The following is a 19,707-nucleotide window of genomic DNA, read 5'->3' as shown; positions in this document are numbered from 1 at the left end:
TGTAGGCTTGAGAAGGAGAGCAAATCTCTATAATACACAGTCCTTACCCTCACTGTTCCTCAGCTCCCATTGATCCTAGTCTCTCCATAAACATGTCATGTAAGAATGCATACAGTACATGTCTTCCATGCAGCTGGAAAGCAGGAGCTGCACTCCAAATTACTCATCAGCCCATGTGTTCACTTTATTAGCCCATGATAGTGTTTTGTTGTAGCTCATGATGAAGCGCTCTGTCTTTATATAGTATAGAAAAGTCGCAAAGCAAGGAAAACAATTGTTGGGTCCAAGGCGCTACTCAAATGTGCTTTCAATTAGCTACTAGGCTCATGGCATCCCAGATACAAATATTTGAATGATTCATAGAAGATTAATCACTGCCTGGATCTGAGATTTTTAGGTAGTAACATTTGTTTCTGTGTGTTGTTTAAGCAGATGAGTGCACACCTTCAAAAAGCATTTGGGATGTGTTTCAAACAGATGATTTCGGATACTCACACTGTGCCATTACCCTTGGGCAGCCCCAATGCATTCACTGGTGGTGGAGGTGGTGTGGCCGGAAGCACCGATACCAGAAACCCGGCTGGGGACTGTGGAGTGGACGTGAAGGGCGAGGAGGTGTCTGAGCGAGTGGGGCTTGATGTGACAGGTGGAGGAGGCGGCGGAGGTGGAGGAGGGAAGTCCTGTGGCAAGCCACCAGGAGAGGATAGAGTGCTGGAGCTGAGAAAGGGCGGAGGGGGTGGTGGGAAAGAAGGCGAGCTGGGAGACTCCACGCTGCTTCCTTTGGACAGTGACGGCTGCTGCTGGAAGAGCGGAAGGGTGACGCGGCTGAAAGGTTTGTGGGACGGTGTGGGGGACAGCGGACTGGAGCTCGAGGAGGTCGAGGACTGCGTGCTGTATCCCATCGGTCCCCCGCTTGTTGTGGGACTCTGAGCAGCGATGAACTGCTTGGGCCGGGCGTAGTTGAAGGTGCTTGTCTGCATGGTGCTACTCTCCAGCTCCTGGAAGGAAGGAGGAGGTGGGAGAGGCGGAGATGGAGGCGGAGGCGGGACTTCCTGAGGAGGGGGAGGCTGCTGTTGCTGCTCCAGAAGGATCTGATCTTGAAGTTGCTTCAGTTGTGCCGCGTTCCTGAAAGGATGACAATTAAACAAATGGGAGTGTTTAGCATCACTAACTATACACATTTTTACTATAATTGCACAACCTGACAAACATTGACCCGACTAATATAAAAATCTTGAGATGACGTTTGCAGAGCATGTTTGCTGCGACTAAACCTGGCTAAATATGACGGTGTACACAATTATAAAACTGATAGTTCCGGTCCTGATTACTCAATACAGCATTCCAGCCAAAACCCATGACAGAAAAAAAAATTCTTATCATATGATAAATCTGAACATGCTTAATAAAATGTGGGTTTTATGGACATTTGTATCCTTTATATATAATTTTTATTTTATAGTAGTAGTAGAGTAGGATATACATCCTTGTATATCCTGGAACAAAATTCCAATCAACAAATCAGAATTGAGATATAACCTTTAAGGAAATATCTGTTTTAGGCTTAAAATCAGGGTTAGGTGCTTATACATACTTGTTAATCAGCTATAATTTCCCACTGATTTTAGGAATAAATTATGGGTAGGATTAGGTTTAGGGATAGGGATTTGTCTATATTTTTTATAATAATGTTGATCCAGGATCAACAAAAGATGTTGATCCAGGAACATGTCGTACTTGGCAAAATCACGGTGACTGTTACTATAAAGGAGATCTTTGAATGCACATACAAATGTGTGTGTTCAGCTCCATACAGGCAGAAGATTTCATGCCTAGTTGTTTGTGCGGTAATGCATGTCTGTGTGTATTTGTGCTGAGTTTCTGGGAAGGAAACTACAGCCCACTGTAAAGCGAGTGATATGCTATCTTGGGTAAAGTTTAAACTACACTGTCAACAGCCTGTAAACGGGATGGAAAAGGATGAGATGGAGATCTCAGTTTGTCGTGTGAATATGGGTGTGGGCTGATGATTGAGTGTTATCTGTCCAATGTTTGGCCTCATGGTTCACCCACATTTACAGCAACACTGACGTCCACGTTGTCCTTTTCTCTGCTAAACATTAGATATTTGCTTCCTACAGTCATAGTTTTCCAAAATCTGAATTCTTGTCCCTGGAAGACATGTTTTGTTCTAAACATAATTTGTATCTCTTCTGCAGACTCAGCCCCACTCTCCCGCTGCCTTTTTTTTTTTTTTTTTTTTTGGCAACTTCTAGACACTTTCTGTGAGCCTCAACAAACAGAAAACCTAAGTCCAGAAGCTTTTCATTGACATTTTATCATTGGTCTCCTATAGGCGCGTTCAACATTTTTTCTGCTAGTAAAGAAACCTAAAACTTGAACTAAATGCGTAATTTCGTATGTGTGTGTTTCACAAGGGGATCAGAGTAGTAGGCCAGCCACACTCCAAACCCCATTTAATCTAATTAATTCCAGATGTTGACTAATGAGTCACTGTGTTTTCCCTCCTTCTCTCCATTTTTTTGGTAATGGAGGTGGAAGTCCTTCCTCCAGCCAACTGATAAATCCTCAGCGTTTGGGTCAAGAAAAAGAGAAAGGGAGCATTCAGTTTGTGTTGGTAATACTTGGCCAAGCTTTAACCTAAAACCTAGAGTGCAAGTTTCCCAAATAAAAGGATTCATTGAAGAAAAGAAGAGATTAAATTATGCAACCTTGTTTTGTTGGCACAAATGGTGATTTGGACCACATTAAAGGTATAAATGACCACCTAAAACCTTGCCTTTTTCTCTTTTTTTCCCTGTCCATATGTTCAAGTATCCATCAAAAGAGCACTTTTACAGGAATACTTTGGCAGCTGGTGAAAGGCTCTTGGACTCAACTGCCTGTGCTGCTTTGCTTTTATTCCTTTTTTGGCTCTGTTATGAGACCCAAGCACCAGCGGCTAGACTCTCACTTCACTACCTTCTTGCTTTCTCTCCTTCCCTTTGTTTAAATCCCTTTTTCAAATTCCATAATAAAGTAACCACCTTTGTTCTCTCAGTTTTAAATTGCAAGAATGTAAGAATTGCATGTCTAATCTGTCTTTTTCTCTATCCTTTTGCTTTTCTCTTCTCCTCCTCCCCCTTGAATAAAAAAGCTGCTGGATAATGGCCGGTAAAGGTCTGGCGTTTCAAGCCCCTCCAGAAATACCGCTTCGACTCTTAATATCCCACTTAATAGTTTCCAGCACTCAAAGAATATCATCATGTTCAATCACAGGCAGCCATTTTCTAAAAATAGCTCTCGCAGGTTTCTCCACTTATTGTTTCCTTTTGCATTTCTGGAATTCCTGACCAGTAAACCTGGGTTGATGAAGGAAGGTCAGCCGGTGCTGACATAATCAGATTGCCTTAAAAGGCACTGAGTCTGCAAACAGAAAATGCTACGGTACCTTCCTTCTTAAAATCATGATCATTCATAAGAGAAATCTCAGTCACCAGTATACAGACACAGATTCAACAATGTGTGCAGTGCAATTCTTGAATATTTGATGAGTTCAATAAGCAGGAGGCAAAGTGTGACATTATTTCAGCTGTTTCCAGTAATATGGCGCTTGAACAAATGTGACCGTGGATTTTTTGAAATTGAGATTTATACATCATAGGATAAATAGGCTTTCCATTGATGTATAGTTTGTTAGGATAGGACAATATTTGGCTGAGATACAGTATAACTATTGGAAAACCTGAGGCTGCAAAAAATGTTAAGAAAATCTCCTTTAAAGTAGTCCAAATTAAGTTCTTAGCAGTGCATATTACTAATCAAAAATTAAGTTTTGATATATTTATGGTAAGAAATGTACAAAATATCATCATGGAACATGATCTTTACTTAATATCCTAATAATTTTTGGCATAAAAAAAAAAAACGATACTTTTGGCTACAGATATAACTGTGCTGGTTTTGTGGTCCAGGGTCACAAATAGTGGTGAAAAACACTACATCACAATCTTCATTTCCATCAATCAGTCAACCATGTTTTCCTAAACAAGGAATGGTTTTGTTTCAAAAACGACTCTGTCATTCTGTTTAATTTTTTTGAATGCATTATTAAATTAATTTAATTATTTAGCAGTGTTTTTATGCATTCAATTATTTTGTAGTATGCAGCTTAAAGTTTTCTGTTCAAGTATAATGGTAACACTCAAATTATTCACTCAATTAAAAACCATCAATGCATAAGCATAAGATCTGGTAAAATTATATGATAATGGTGCATTTAAAAATAAACACATCCCACCCCTTATTAAGCTTCAAAGTAGTTTAGATTTTTTTTTTATTATTATTATACAGTGCAGCTAACTTTTTTCTTTTTTTTTCAAAAGGTTAAAAGGACTCTACTGTACAGTTTCAAAGTAGATTCTCCAACAATATAAATAAATTATGGCAGGTCTACACAAGACATTGAGGCTTTTTTGGAATGGAAGGTAAGGAATGGGATCAACTGTGACTCAAACTCACATCGCCCACATGACCACAGCTTCAGCCACATTTCCAGTTGTGTTTTTCCAAGTCTACAGCCCTTCCTCAGCCGAGTCTGCTGTCAGGGTCAGTTCTGTCATAGTTTGAGTGATTTACTAACGGGAGAGTGGTGCATATGGCTCTGCATCCATATGCTGGTAGCACCCAGCACTGCTTAAATAATCACAGCCTTCTGTCAAAGGTTACATGAAGTAACCCATTCAATTTTCTGCCAAATTACAAGGTTTGTTACTAGTGGAGATGAAGCAGACCCCTCAGCTGACACAAAACACACACTCATGCACTTACACACATTCCTGTCTAATTTAGCTACAGGTCTATAAAATGCACTTACACAAATCTAGCTCCTACTGTTTTTATGAGAACCCCAGAGAAGCACTTGACCTTGCATAAAACACACAATCGTCTGTTTTGAATCAGAGAACTGTACAGACATCATTGCTACAGAAACGGTCTACACAGAGGTTAAATTTTAAAAATGTAATTCAATAAACCTTGATTAAAGCGAAATAAACTAAAACAAGTAAAATAATAGCAGGGAGCACTTTCTAAAATTGCAGATACTAATACCAGAATGCATGAATAAATCATGCAATATTTCAATAAAGCATCTGTATGCTGACTTGTGGTAGTGTGATTTTTATATTTTACTAAATGTGTGTTTATTATTAAAGTCTATATTGCCTATTTTATTATAATGCCTTTGTTCTTTTCTTCAGAATCCACTTCATTCAAGTCATAAAAAGCATCCACATAACATATTGTAGCACATCTTTTTTCTGTTATTATCTTCCTCCGAAGCCTGTTGCATTGTATTTGAATCACATGCACGACAGGAAGCTGTTGAGCTAGTCTTTTTTTCTCTCCTCCGCACCATAATTTAAAACCTAGAGCTGATGATGTTCACACTGCATTTAACACTACAATTTGCTGTACCATTAAAACACAAGCGTGACATGAGGTCAGAAATGCACTCATTAGCTTTGAAGTGGTGATATTTGTCAGTGGCATTTGTGTCCCCATAAAACAGTCAGAAATACCTCATAAAGTTGTGTTTACCAATGTGCCCTTTACAAAACAACGGTGAGATACGGGTCAGTGCAGATTATGGTTTAAATAGACCACTAATCAGCTTCTATCCAGACTTTTAATATCACTGCATAAAACACGGGCTGGTGTTAGTTAGTCTCACTAAACACAAGGTCAGTGTATTCTTCACGCTTTTTTTTACTCTTTCATCTCCTCGCACTGTCCTACTGGAGTATCTTCTGAGTATTTCATATCTGCTTCTCTGAACATCATTTAAAATCACTGCTGAAGATTGATACAAGCATAGAAACAGATTTTCAGGTGTTTCCACTCACCAAAAGTAAAAGTAACAGAAGAGTGATTTTATGGTAATAATGTGTGTCTTGCAGTCAGGTTAAGCATCTTTGTTTTGGCTCGGCGTGTGAGTGGAGTTTCTACTGTTTTTAACCAGCTGCTATCACAGGAAAAAGCTTCAAGATGACAGGAAGTTGTTGAGTTTAAATATTTGACAATTAGAGGACTCCGTGTTTACAGAGCATGTCCTGCATTGTGAGTGTGCATGTGTCTGTGCGCAAGACATGCCAACCAAAAATAGGGAATAGTAATGAGCAAAACAAGTTTCTAAACTTTATTCTGTATTATTATTATTGCATAAAATTGGACGGTCCTGTCAAATAAAAGAACATTTATCCTAAAACGGCTGACTACAACAAGAGGCCAGAACAAGCACAAATGTTTTCTGCTTCTATAGTAACAAAACCTTCTTCACTGAAGAGGTGGCAATGTTCTAGAGCTGAAATGTGTTTATCCAATAGAGTACACAAACTGAGATCAAGAAACATCTGGTAAGAGACAAAGACATTACAGATAAAGGTGCAGACACACACACACACACACACACAATGCAGAGCGGCACACCTGGATCCAACTGTAACCACAGCCATCATCACTGCATCATCATGCCCCTGGATTATTAGTTCTAGTTTACCAGCTGATTCAATGATGAAATATGATTGATTCAGGTGATTGATTCCATGTCAGTGTCTGAAAAATAAGTGATTCATAAACTGACTACATTGTAATTTAGCAAACTGGCAGTCAATGAGACAGCTGCACAATGGATGGATGGACGTCTGAGACACACAGACTGAAACATCCTCCCATTGTCATTTTTTTTTTAGTCTATGATAACTAAATGAGACTCAACGTTTCAAACTTTCACTCTTTAAAGCACTTTTTAGCAGATTAACATCTGAATTATAACCACACCCAAACACTGTCGGCTAAGTGACTTCAGCTTTCTTTTATAGTTCCACTGTGATCCAAATACACCCTATATACCATCACGCTAACCAATCAAAACGCAAACAGATCTTGTCCTTTTTAACTCCAATTTACAGTCCAGCCCTACAATGTCCCAGAGTTTTGAGTTCTTAGATTGCAACAAGACTCATGTGTCAGCAAGAAAAAGTATCTCTGTCAATTGTGGTATTGGACTAGTGTCTCTTTTATTCCCTGCAGCATGCGCACACACACACACACACACACACACACACAAAACACCCTTCGAGAAACAGTTTATTCATCAAACAGCACAGAAACTGAGAGCAAGAGACTGCATCTGATCCTCCCATTACATCTGAATGTAATAGCAGTGCTGTCACTCACTGGACACACATTCTCTCGCCACTAATACGCATAAAATCATCTGGATTCTTGCCATGTTACACTGAACTAAACTTCCAGAAATCTCCTACAGTAATTTTGGTCCTTAGCTTTTCAAGAGGTTAACAGAGTACATAGAGTGGACAGCATATGTGCGCGCACACACACACACACACACAAAAGGTCTGGAAACGCAAGTTTTCAAGTCCTTTCTCAGATTACATTGGAATTGGTTGAGCGTGTTCCTGCTTTAGGAGCAGTTTGACCCAGATCTGATCTCACAATGCGGCTCCCACCCAACCTAAGCGGCTCTACACTCCCTACCAGACTCCTAGAGGAAATGTCCAACTTTCCATAAAGACATCAGGCCAAAATAAAAAAAGGCTCTTTCTCTTCTCCAGCTCCCACATTCTCACTTTCATGCTTTCTCTTTCCTCCTCCTCTCTTTTCTATTCCATAATTTCACCTTCTTGCATTCTCCAAATCTCAGACTTCGTCTCTCTTTTTTGGTCTGTCAGCTCTCCATCTTTTCAACTCTGTCTCCATCCCTCCTGTCCACCCATAGTCTGTTCTATAACCTGAAAATTACAAGACTGGAAAGCACTTTCTCAAACTGGCAAGCTCTAATCTGATTGGCTGACATGATCCACACAGGGTTTTTTGTCAGTCCGCCTGAAACAAAGTCGTGTTTACAAGATATTGAGATGATACAAAAAAATGCTTTTGAGGAAATAATCACTGGATTTGCCAAAGTTTTCGAGAATATGCTTTAATGACTAAAAACGTTTCATTTTAATAAATGATAAAAGGAAATTTAGGCATCACATAGTTTACTTTTAACATTGTTAACCATTAGTATTTTTAAAGATTAGCTTTATGTGATTTTTAGATGGTGACAGGGTAATATTTACACTACCGGTCAAAGGTTTGGGGTCAGCAAGATGTTTTTGAAAGACCTTTATAATGCATACTAAAGGCTGCATTTATCTGATCAAACATACAGTAAAAATTTGTACAATTTGAAACAACTGTTATCTATTTTAATATATCTTAAAATGTAACTTATTTCTGTAATGGCAAAGCTGAATTCTCAGCAGCCATTACTTTAGTCATCAGTGTCACATGATCCTTATTATAACCAATTAGGGATGCACAATTAATCAAATGTATTCGCGATTACAATTACAGATGCCATAATTAGGTAATCGTTCAAAGTGGCAATTAATCAAAATCCAAAAGTTCAAAGTCCACTTAGTTCGATGTTTGTCATAATCATGCAGCCCTATTACAAATACAGAAAACAGTTTTAATTAATATCTTCGTGAAAAAAGTGTGAAAACAGCGTTTATTTAAAAAAACATTTTTAACGTTATGCATTTTTTATATACTGTTAATTTGGTAAATTAAATGCATCCTCACTCATTAAAAATATGAATATATTTTAAAATATCTTGCCCATCCCAAACTTTTGATTTATAGTTTATTATACATATAAATACACATAAATACATATGTTGTTATAACCAAATGGATGGATGGATGGATGGATGGATAGAAATATATTGGGAATTCCGAAACAGACCAAAATTTGTTTCCTACCCATTTAATCTATTTAATAAGGTGAGTTTTAAAACTACTTTGAAAAGCATGAATGAAAGCTTCAGTCGTTGCAGTTACAGTAAAAGTTAAAGCGCTTCATTTTCAGCCCCATTCACTGTTGTTTCATTCTCTTCCACTCTATTTATCTTTAGTCGCAAAGTCTTGACCTGCACAATCCATTATTCTCTTTTGCTTCCACCATCTCTTTCTCAGACCCTCCCCCATCTTTTTCTCTCTAATTGCATGCACACACAGCACATAAAACAGAACCAGACTGTTTTCTTTTCACATAGAATGTCTCACTGCATCCCTCCTGCTCTTGCTCGCTCGCTCGCTCTCTAACTCTCTCTCTTTCTCTCTCTCTCACAAAGTGTGTATATATCTGTATGTCTGGATTGTAGGAATGTGAGCCGAAGACATTCCTCTCCAGATTGGCCGAAAAGACATCACCCATCACCATCAAATGGGATTACCAGCAGGGAAAGTGAGAGAGAGAGAAGGGAGGGGAGCGAGCAGAAGGGAAATAAGCCCTAAACAAGGCACACTGGGCAACGAAGAGAGGTAGAGTCCAAACCAGTCTCTGCTGGCAATAAAAGGGTTAGTACAATGGACTTTATGAACCAAAACTCCACTAAGCAAACCATAATTTAATGGTGTTACTGCTGACTTGAGTGTAGTGCCAACCCATACACACATTAAAGTGCTAAACATTTAACTGTTTAAACTTGGAATGCAAGTGCAAAAGACAAAGCCACTTAAATAACATCTTTTCCAGATTTTGGAGTCTTTGAGTTTGAATAACCTACTTTTCTTGCCAAATCCCTGTGCTGAAAAACAGTATTTTCACTGAGCAGAGCATTTCGGATTTCTTTTCTGTACCTTTTTTAATGTTTTCTTTTCTTTTTTTCTATTCTTCTATTCTTTGTATTCTTGTAAGACTTTGTTTGTCTTTATCTTTATCCTATCAGATATACATCCTCTAGTTTTTATTCTCATATATATATATAGACGTCACATCAATAGATTAGATTGAGCTCTCTCTTTCTCTCTCTCTCTCTATTCTTTTGTTATTGTTAACTTTTTCCCAATTAAATTATGTTGCAAGTAAAACATTCTGCCCTAAATATTAAATAAAAAGGTCTCCACAATAAAACTTAAGCACAAAAAAGTAAATAAACAGAGAGAAAAAATTCCATAACTAACCATTAAGTGTTAAATGGTTACATGTTCTCTCACATAGGCTATATCAGATTTGCATCAATAAACAGAAATAAGTTACTTATTCATTAAATGACCTACATTCAGCCATGAAAGTTACTCTAAATATAGAAGAAAAGTTTGTACCTTATTTTTCACCTTGTTAAAGTTATTCCGTCGCTAGTAGGAAATCCCTTACAGGTGTGTGTGAGAGTGTGTATGAGGACTGCGGCGCTCACTCAGCTCCTCTTGTCTTTATATTGAACGCGCAGACACGCGCTGAGTGACGCTGTGTCTCGCTGTAGCTCTCAGCTCTGACTCACCGACGGCAGTCTGTGTGCTAGAATGACACAATAAAAGTCCGGCTACTCAAGAACTTACACAATAAAAGTCCCGTTGCCTAACTTTAAGCTCAGCTATAAAATGCAAAAAAATAATACTGTGTATAATATTCTTTTTATTATTTTATTATTATTTTATTATCCTTTAACATTTGTCAACACAACTAAATTATGGGACGTTTTAGTGTTGAGAGATATTAATCAAAATTGCAAAAAAAAATAACGCATATTTTTTTGAAAAAGAAGAATGAATAAAATTGAAAACAAATGTAAATACAAAAAATTTGTGGATGTTATATGAAATAAATAGAACTTTTTATGCCCTGTAAATCTATGATATTTTTACACACAGAGGTTCTACAGTCACTTTAGGAGGGGGTGTTAATGTATACATCTTATTTAATCAGAAGATTTACAGACAGGCAGACATCTGTATAAAACCAGCTATAAAAAAACTGAACAAACTATTAATGCCACAGTGTAACACATTATATTAAAATAAATCTAGATTATTTAATATAAAACATCCAAAAAAGCAACATTTAAGCCACTTACATCACTCCTAATCCATGTGCTTGCCTTGTGTTTTTCTCCACTGTTTAAACCTTCAAATCTAAACCTTAGATAACATCTCGCTCTTGGAAATTATATGAGTTTGTTTTAAAACATCCTCTAAAGCATGTAAACTGGACACGCACACAATTGAAAGACTAAAAGTAAATATTTCAAAATTTTATGTTATTTTTGTAACAAAGTTAGAGTAAAGAACAAAAACACTGTCTAAACCTTGTAATTATTGTTGTTATTTTTTAATCCTTGATCATCTTCAAGGCTTACTTTCTCCCATCAGTCATTCATTTTGTTTGAATTTCAAAAGATTGTTTTAATCTAAGACTGTTTATTCAGATAAATCTGTATATCTTGCACTGTAGACACAGATTACTGACAATTCTTGGATAATTTCTACATCTGCAGTAGATAAAATGTTCTGGAACTCTTTATCCCCACAGTTCATTTTCTGTTCTTGACAATTGTGTTCTGCTGTGTTTTGTGTGTATGTGTGAACACATTTTAGACTAATGGGAGTATGGGTGCAGTTATCATTTCTCTTTGGATGTGTAATGTCTATTTTAAGTAGTGCTCTGTCTTCTTCTGTGTTCCTCTCCCGGCCTGCGTGTGTGCTTGTGTCGGGGTGCAGATGAGTCGCCCCCATGACTCGCTCCTACGGCTGGCAGAGAGGATCAGTCTGTTTAACGCTCATGCTAATTCTCAGGAACGACTCATAACAGCCAGTAAACAGCGAGTCGATATCTGCTGGTGTCAATCACTTCAATAACTTTTACTCTAAAAGCCTAATACTGTACATTCATAACCAACCCATTTTGGTGCTGATTAATAAAAAAATAAAAATACTGAGACATTTCTCAAAATATATTTTATGCTCCACAAAAGAAAACTTCAAACAGGCTTAAAAGACTTGAGGTTGAGTACATTAATTTTATTCAAATGAATTTTTGAATTTAGGGAACTATCCCTTTAAGTAATTTTCATCTGACAAAAATTACACACTAACCCCATAAGCAAACAATGCAATTCCCAGAGTAAAAGAGACTGTGAGAATGTGTCACAGATATTGTGTGTCTATCATGCACAGCTATCTTTATGTCTAATATGACAAACATCTCTGTCCGCTGTCCAGACATAAAGACCTTTAGGCTCTTGACCAGACCATCTGTTAAGACTTGCACTTTCCTTCCTGTCAACACACAAGTGCCCCGCTCTCTCATTACAACTTGCTCCCCATTCTCATACAAGGAATAGTTTATCCACAAATGAAAATAACACCATCTTTTTTGTTTTGCAAAAAGTCAGTCATATAGTTTTGAAATGACATGGGGGTGATTAAATGGATTTTCTTTTTTTGGGTGAACTATTCCTAACTAAATCTATTCTGTTTTACATCAAACATCTATAAATATAGTCTTTTTATCTGTGAATGTGAACTCCCTCTTCCTAATTTCTAAATGACTCATTTTAAACCACTTTTGCTTCTCTCTTTCACTTTTTCTCTCTTTCTCCACTCTTCCAGTAAAATGGACTGTTCTGGACTCTCTCTTCCATATTTGGAAAGCTGCTCTATTCCCAGTGGGTCACTTTAACACCAGTATCCAATACCAGCCAATCCCGCATCCCCCCGTCTCCTTATAAGGACTGCACATAGTCAATAGTGTTTGTCTTCACTCTGGACTTCTTGGCCACACTGTGCTGCTCAATCATTCTAAAGTAAACTGACTGAATTGGTCAAAAACAAAGCTCATGTTTTTGCTCTGCAAGTTCACTGTGATAAATTTGTTAGCCCTTTTCATGCTGGGGTAATCACAATGTGTATTTTATATTATAAGCACATAGAAATGGACACTTTAGTTTTGAAAGGACGTATTTAATTAAATAAAAATCAGCATATTAGAATGATTTCTGAAGAATCATGGGACACTGAAGACTGGCGTAATGATGCTGGAAAAACAAAATTCAGAATTATTTAAATGTACTTTAAATATACGAAATAAAGTGAATTAATAAACTAATAAATTAATAATATTACAGTATTGAATTGTATTTTCTATCAAATAAATGCAGCCTTAATGGATATTAAGAGACTTCTTTCTAAAACATTTAAAAATCTTACGACCTCAAACTTTTGAACGGTATTACTTTCAGGCTACTTACCAATGACCTACCTTGCCAATTAGCAATTATCTACAGTATTTTTATGAGCCTCAATTGTATCATATAGAAATCAACACAAAATAAAAGTCACAGTCCACAGTGGAAACTCTGGGTTCATTTCTAAAAATGAGGCTCACAAGTCTAAGAAAACCCTATTTGTGCATTTTAGGAAAGGGATAGGAAAATGTTCTTGGAGAAAGCATCTCAATATGCTTGTTTTCTTTTGGATGTGCCTCTAAACCACACGCAACGCCTGTGCAAGCAAATGATTGTTAATACACCATTTGGGTTTTTACGAGCAACACCTCATAAACAAATCAGCTTTGAGAAACAGCGCTGAGTCACAGGCCAGAAATGCAACCGCCTGACCAGCGTGCAGCAGATTTAACAGTAAAGCTGGGCAGAACAGTATGGTTTTAGCAGTACACCGTGACCTCAGCTTTATCTGTGTCCACTACCTGAAAAACTGACTGGAGAACCTGACTGAAATGGTGAAATACGGAGCAACTGCCATTGCGATTTTTCAGGCTATGAGACCTCCTTCACTGGAACTAAGTTGATCAGAATAAAACAGACACACTGCCGCAATAACCACATCAGCACTGTAAAATCAAGCACGACATCTGAAAGTAAAAAACCCATTCGTTCGAGAGAAAGCTGGTGTGGTTGCGGTCTAGAATAAGAGAGCTCACTGAAATGTAACCAGACTGTTTGAGGACGGCCTCAGTTTGCTGCAGTTGTCTCTAGTGTCCATGACAACAACCCCACTGCGGCTCGTGGAGGTTTGTGGCAGGCGGTGCGGTATGGCAGCAACGCACTCGGCATGAAGACAGCAATACAAGCACTTCAGTCAGGATTAAAGACTTCCTTTCTCATCTGTTATTCTCTCTGTCTCGCTCTTTATCTCTGTCTCTCTTTCTCTCTTCTACTTTTGCCACCATGGCGAGCCACTAATCCAGAATAAACAAAAATCCTTACAGTTTCGGCGAGTGATCGTTTAAATATAAACACATAATGAATAAGGAGGTAAAATATTGCATCATTTACTTCAAAGAGACTTCCTAGGAGACATTGTGCATCTGTCTGGCTTACAGACATCTGATGAATGACCTCTGAGCCAATATAGTGCATTTATACATCACAGGCTGGTCCTTTTGTCAAGGGAAGGGAAGGGAAGGATTATTGTCTGTCTGGCTGACTGACTTTGGTCTGGCTCAGATAGAAAACAACACATTTTACTTCCTGGAAGAATGTGCAAGGGTCTGTTGTACCCCTCACCTTACTCTTTATTCATCTCTAAAACACTGATTCAGAAAATAAAGTTAGTGGATAATGATTCAATGTCGGAGCAACTGTTTCATCTCAGATCTCTTGAGAGTAACATACTTTACATTTCTCAAATCTGAAAACCAAAAGAGTTATTATTTATAGTGACTGTGTATAGCAAAAGCATTGTGCTGTTTGGGCTATTAAATTCAGCAGTAATTTAATTACATTTATCATTAAACAATCAATAGTTTAAAAATGATTTTAAATATATATATATATATATGTTTGTTTTATACACTACAATTCAAAAATTAATGGTTGGGTAAAATTTTTCCATTTTTAATAAAAAGAAAATACAGTAAAAACAGCAACTTTATGAAATATTATTGCAATTTAAAACACATTAGAATAGAAAACTGTTATTATAAAATGTAATTTATTCTTGTGACGGCAAAGTTGAATTGTCAGCTGCCATTTCTCCAGTCTTTAGTATCACATTATCCTTCAAAAATGAATATGCTGATTTGGTGCTTCAGTAACATCTCTCATTATAATCATCAAAACTGCTTAATATTATAAAGTAATTTTTCATATTTTTTTTTTTTTTTCAGGAGTCCTTGATGAATAGAAATGAATAGAACATTTATTATATTTTTTTAAGCAATGTAAAAGTGTCTTTCCTGAACGAAAGCATTAATTTCTTTGAATTATATATATATATATATATATATATATATATATATAAAGAGTCCCCTTGCACATTAACCAACTTTTTTCTTCAGTCATGTCTCATCTCGTATAGTGGTATATTGTGAGGGGTGGTATCACATAACTGATGCTGATGCCAAGAAAAGAATCCAAAACCAAATAGACAGTACATTTACAAAAACATATCCTGTGTTCTCATGAAGGAAGAATTAATTTGATCCACTGAAAAAAAATAAGATTTTTTCAAAGGCTCTCACACTGACAAACCTACAGCACACATATATTACAATCCAGCTTTAATTCAAAGGGGCTTTGTGAAATGTCTCACTATGATAGCACACACATTCATCAAGCTGTACAGATGATATCAGACACCACTTGCTGAGTATCTCTAATTCCTCATATGCACAATAATGCATACTGAAAAAGTACATATGTGATAGCACGTATACCCTAGAGCATAATGCAGACAGTCTTCTCACTTTCTTCTCTCTGTTTCTTTACAAGCTCCAGGTGTTATCATTTCAGTGTGGTATGGACTTTACACACTGTGAAGCATGTTCTCATAAAACCCCTGTGATTTCAGCCCACCAAGCTCGTAAATCAGAGGTGCACATAACCATCTCTCGCTTGCACAGATGCTCCTCTGAAAAGAAAACCTCGGCTGTAACAGGGATTTAGTTGTTCAGATAAATGTCACAAATTAAGTAATGTTCCTTCATTATAAGCTTAATTTTTATACGCCATATTTGCCTCAAAATTGACCCACAAAGCCTTTCTTCTGGGTTGACTGCAGGTTGACGCCCACCAAACACCCTGTTCGTTCACACCTTCCTCTGTTTCTTTCTATCTCTCAGTCCCTTCCTGTGCTGAAGGCCATTGGGCCCTGTCTACATCACAAGGGCCCTCCTGCTGTCACCAAAGTCTGCCAAAACACACTGCGCAGTTTCCTGTATGGCGTGTATTGCCGCAGGGTGTAGCGTCAGAGGCATGGAGAGCGAAACAAGGGATCAAGTGTGAAAAGATTTGAACATTTTAATCAAACTACACAGTGCAAAGGCGTTAAACGATGAAGGATGTTCACTCAACACTTGGTTAGAACAATGAACAAGCACCAACCAAATTCCCCACCAACATAAATAAGTTCAGATAAGTTTTATGAACGTCAGCTGAGTTGGTTTCTTTCAGTGAGTCTTTCATTTAGTTTGGTACTGAATGTCTTAAAATGATTACATTTGGGTGAAAGTTCACTTTTTAGTAGATTTCTCCGGATCTTCAAATTATGGCAATTTAAGGATGGTTCAACCAAAATGAAAATTCTTTCGTCATATACTAGACCTGTTTGACTTTGTTTCTTCTGTGGAACACAAAATAATCTTTTTTTTCTTTTTTTTGCAGTTCCAACAAATGTGGACTGGAGCTTTCCAGTTTCAAAAACATTCAACTTTTGTGCTATATTATAAATCTTTAAAAATCATACATTAAGTTAATATGACAAACAGACTGAATATAAAACATTATTCACTGATTCACAGTTAGTGAACTGACCTTGAAAACGGTCTCCGTCCGATGCTCCTAAATTATTAACTCTTTGTGAATTCAATATTTTTACTTAATTCATTTTCAGTAAGTAACAGTTTTTGGTCTGTTCATCACACAAAAATGTAATATGACTTCATAAGACTCCTAATATAGAGGACAAGTCATGTTTTATGATACCTTCATGATGCTTTTTTTGTCAGTTTGGAGCTTGACCCCAGTCCTCATTCATTATATAAAAAAAATGGAAAAAAAATGTTGACGGAAGAAATTAAGTCAGTTTGGAGTGACATGAGGGTGAGGAAACTATGATAAACCTTTTATTTTGGGGTAAAATGTTTAAGACTAGATATTTAAAAGGAAGGAAATGCTAAGAAAAGACAAACATATTTGCAAGCAAGCAATCGTTCCAAACTAGAGATTTGTAGTAGGCAGAGCCAGATTGATTTTATTTTATATGACATGCATCGTATCAAAAAAACATTTTAGTGCCAGAAAAAGCCCAAGGCCCATCGCTGAAACATGAAACATGAGACCAGGTGAAGTTTATCACCATTTTACTAGTTTACCCAAAGAACATGACCGGAACTGCAAACTCATACTTTCCACTCGTTTACTAATTGCTTTTCAGCAAACAACATAATCACAGATGTAATTGATAAATCACTGTAACGCTGAAATAAAGTTGAACTAAAGGAGAATTCAGATCACAGGGGACCTGTAAAAGATAAATTTCAGCAGCTACAACGTGAACTTAAAATCCCACTTCATCATTTTATTCAAAGCACTGATGTGAACAGCGAGTTATGGGAATATCCAAAGGAAATCAGCTGGAATGTGTAAACGGGATTGGAGGGTCAGAAGGCAGGGTTCAGGACTGGTTGTACCTGGAGGATGCAGAGAAACGATAACCTGCCACACAGCATGCAGAAATGACCCCTGGGTAATTGTACAATTATGAAATTCCTGTTTTTACAACCAAATGACAAGCTGAAGTGACTAGTGCTGGGTAGAAAGCTGTGGGGTGGTGTGTTTTTTGTTGGGGAAGGAGGGTCTTACTACCTGCTCCCTGCTGTGTTGTTTCTAGTGGTTGATTTGTGACGTCTACAGTGGAAAATCTTTTGGGGAAGCAGCTTTTTATAGCAATAATTTGCAGAAGCTCAAGCAAAGACAGTGTTTTGCCAAACGGCATGCCATTTAAACCTCAACTTGGACCTCATCCATGAAAAGAAACAATTTTCCTTTCATAGCTATCACATGCCCGTCAAACCCACGCACAGATGCGTTATTCACACTCGGGTTGCATTAACCTATTCTTTGTTTTACCTTTCATTTGAGAGGTCGTCTGCTTGCTCATTTGATCTGGAATCACAGAACGAATGGGGAAATGTATGGAGAAAAGTCATGGATAAAATCACAAGTACGAAATGTTGCCCTGTATTCCCAGTACAGCTTTTAAACAACGCAAAGCTTTCCATTTACATGATTTATTATATATACGCTAACTAGAATGTACACAATTGACTATTTCTCTTTCTTCCCAACAATCCACCAACTAAACACACACACATGCTACTTTTCCAGGGTTGTAAAGAAGGCAAGGCATCGGAATCAAACGGAAATCAGCTAATAACCACAGAGTTTTTTCAAACAAATAAGTATGTTAAGGTATGTAACCACTAGAGCCTAATGTCACGTTCACACACTCAAACTTCAATGCCACGCATAATCCAGACAAAATTACAGAGCTAAACTACATTTATATATATGAGACTGACTCTGCCTAGAGTCAACAAAGAGTCCCTCCCTCTTAGACACTTTTGCTTTTATGTTGCTCAAATTCACATGTTTATGAATCTGCAATTTTATCCTTTTTTCACAGCCAGAATAAAAGCTAATTTTACAATTTGTGGTTACTTTGCTGTTGTCATGATCCCGTGTTACAGCCGTGGACAAAAACTATTGGTTAAAATGTTAAATGTTAGGTCGCAATAAGGTTTCCTTTTGTAAAGGGCTTATAAAAGTGTTCTTAAATGACTATCAACTAATTTATAAATGCATTATAAATCACTGATAAGCAGTTAGAACTGCATTATTAAAAAGGGTAATTTCAACACAATCCTGCCATATAGTGTGCCATTTATAACTCACGTTAGCCAGCAGAAATTAAATTAAAAGTGTCACTGAGAAAGAGCTTTGCCTCGAAAACATTTTGAACCTTTGTAAACCTTTCTCACCTGTTTTTTACGACCTCTGATGAAGCATTGAATAAAATATTTTTTGAGGAGGTGTAAGCCCTGCATATGATCATGTGCGGATTTTAATTTCCTTCATGTGGCTTCATGTTTTTTGGATCTACGCACCGAACTATCTGTGATTATCAACTGTGTATGAAGTCAAAAGATCCATGTTCTTCTCACTTCTCAGTCACTACACGACTGTCTGGGGTACCATGGATTCTGTTGTGTGCATACTACAGATTTTTATTTTTATTTTTAACTGTAGGTGAGTGATAATTGGGGCTAAAGTCATGCAGTCTTTACCATGGCAGAGTTTTTTTTTGTGAAGCTTTTGCACTGATTAATTAAAAAGAATCTGTTCATAAGAGTCATTTGTTCGCAAATCAAACATCAAAGCTCATACTGTTTGTGTTTGCATTCATGAGATACATTCTGACAACTCACATAATATCAATAAAATGAATCATTTCCTGTCAACTGTAGTCACAGTCTTGAGCGCTTAGAACTAGTGCATCTTGGAGGGACACTGTAACTTACCGCAGACATGTCCAGCTACCTTCAGGCATTGAACAGTACACCTAAATCTACAGTCAGATCAGTGCTAACATAAAACATATCACTACAACTGATGATAGATGATAGTGTAGTATCAGATACATCCAATAGTAAAGCAAATGATCCCTCTGAAATCCAACTGGAGTCATAGCACAAATGTTAACACATATGCAAACACACATACCACACACATCACCCAGTGATTTATGTCATGCAACAATGCCCGGCCTCTGACACGGTGATAAAGGGACAGAGTGCATTTGTTCCTACTGTAAGTGGGGTTTTCCCATTACACC

At 37.3% G+C, this 19,707-nt stretch overlaps 1 protein-coding gene across 3 annotated transcripts in view; it reads right to left on the bottom strand.

Moving 5' to 3' along the window:
• Positions 1–19,707, bottom strand: part of LOC113037743 (palladin-like) — a 75,923-nt gene that overhangs the window by 16,120 nt on the left and 40,096 nt on the right. For 2 of the 3 annotated variants that reach the window (XM_026195090.1, XM_026195091.1), the window contains exons 10-11: positions 17,943–17,978; positions 496–1,125 (exon numbers count right to left, since the gene is read on the bottom strand). In XM_026195090.1, coding sequence (XP_026050875.1) covers positions 496–1,125; positions 17,943–17,978 — 666 coding nt within the window. The remainder of the gene's footprint in view (positions 1–495; positions 1,126–17,942; positions 17,979–19,707) is intronic. The other variant, XM_026195089.1, reaches the window with a different exon arrangement.

This window comes from Carassius auratus, chromosome 20 (genome assembly GCF_003368295.1).
Source record: "Carassius auratus strain Wakin chromosome 20, ASM336829v1, whole genome shotgun sequence".
In the NCBI taxonomy this organism is placed as follows: Eukaryota; Metazoa; Chordata; class Actinopteri; order Cypriniformes; family Cyprinidae; genus Carassius; species Carassius auratus.
The sequence above is the reverse complement of the archived record's forward strand: the minus strand, read 5'-3'. Positions and strand labels throughout refer to the sequence as shown.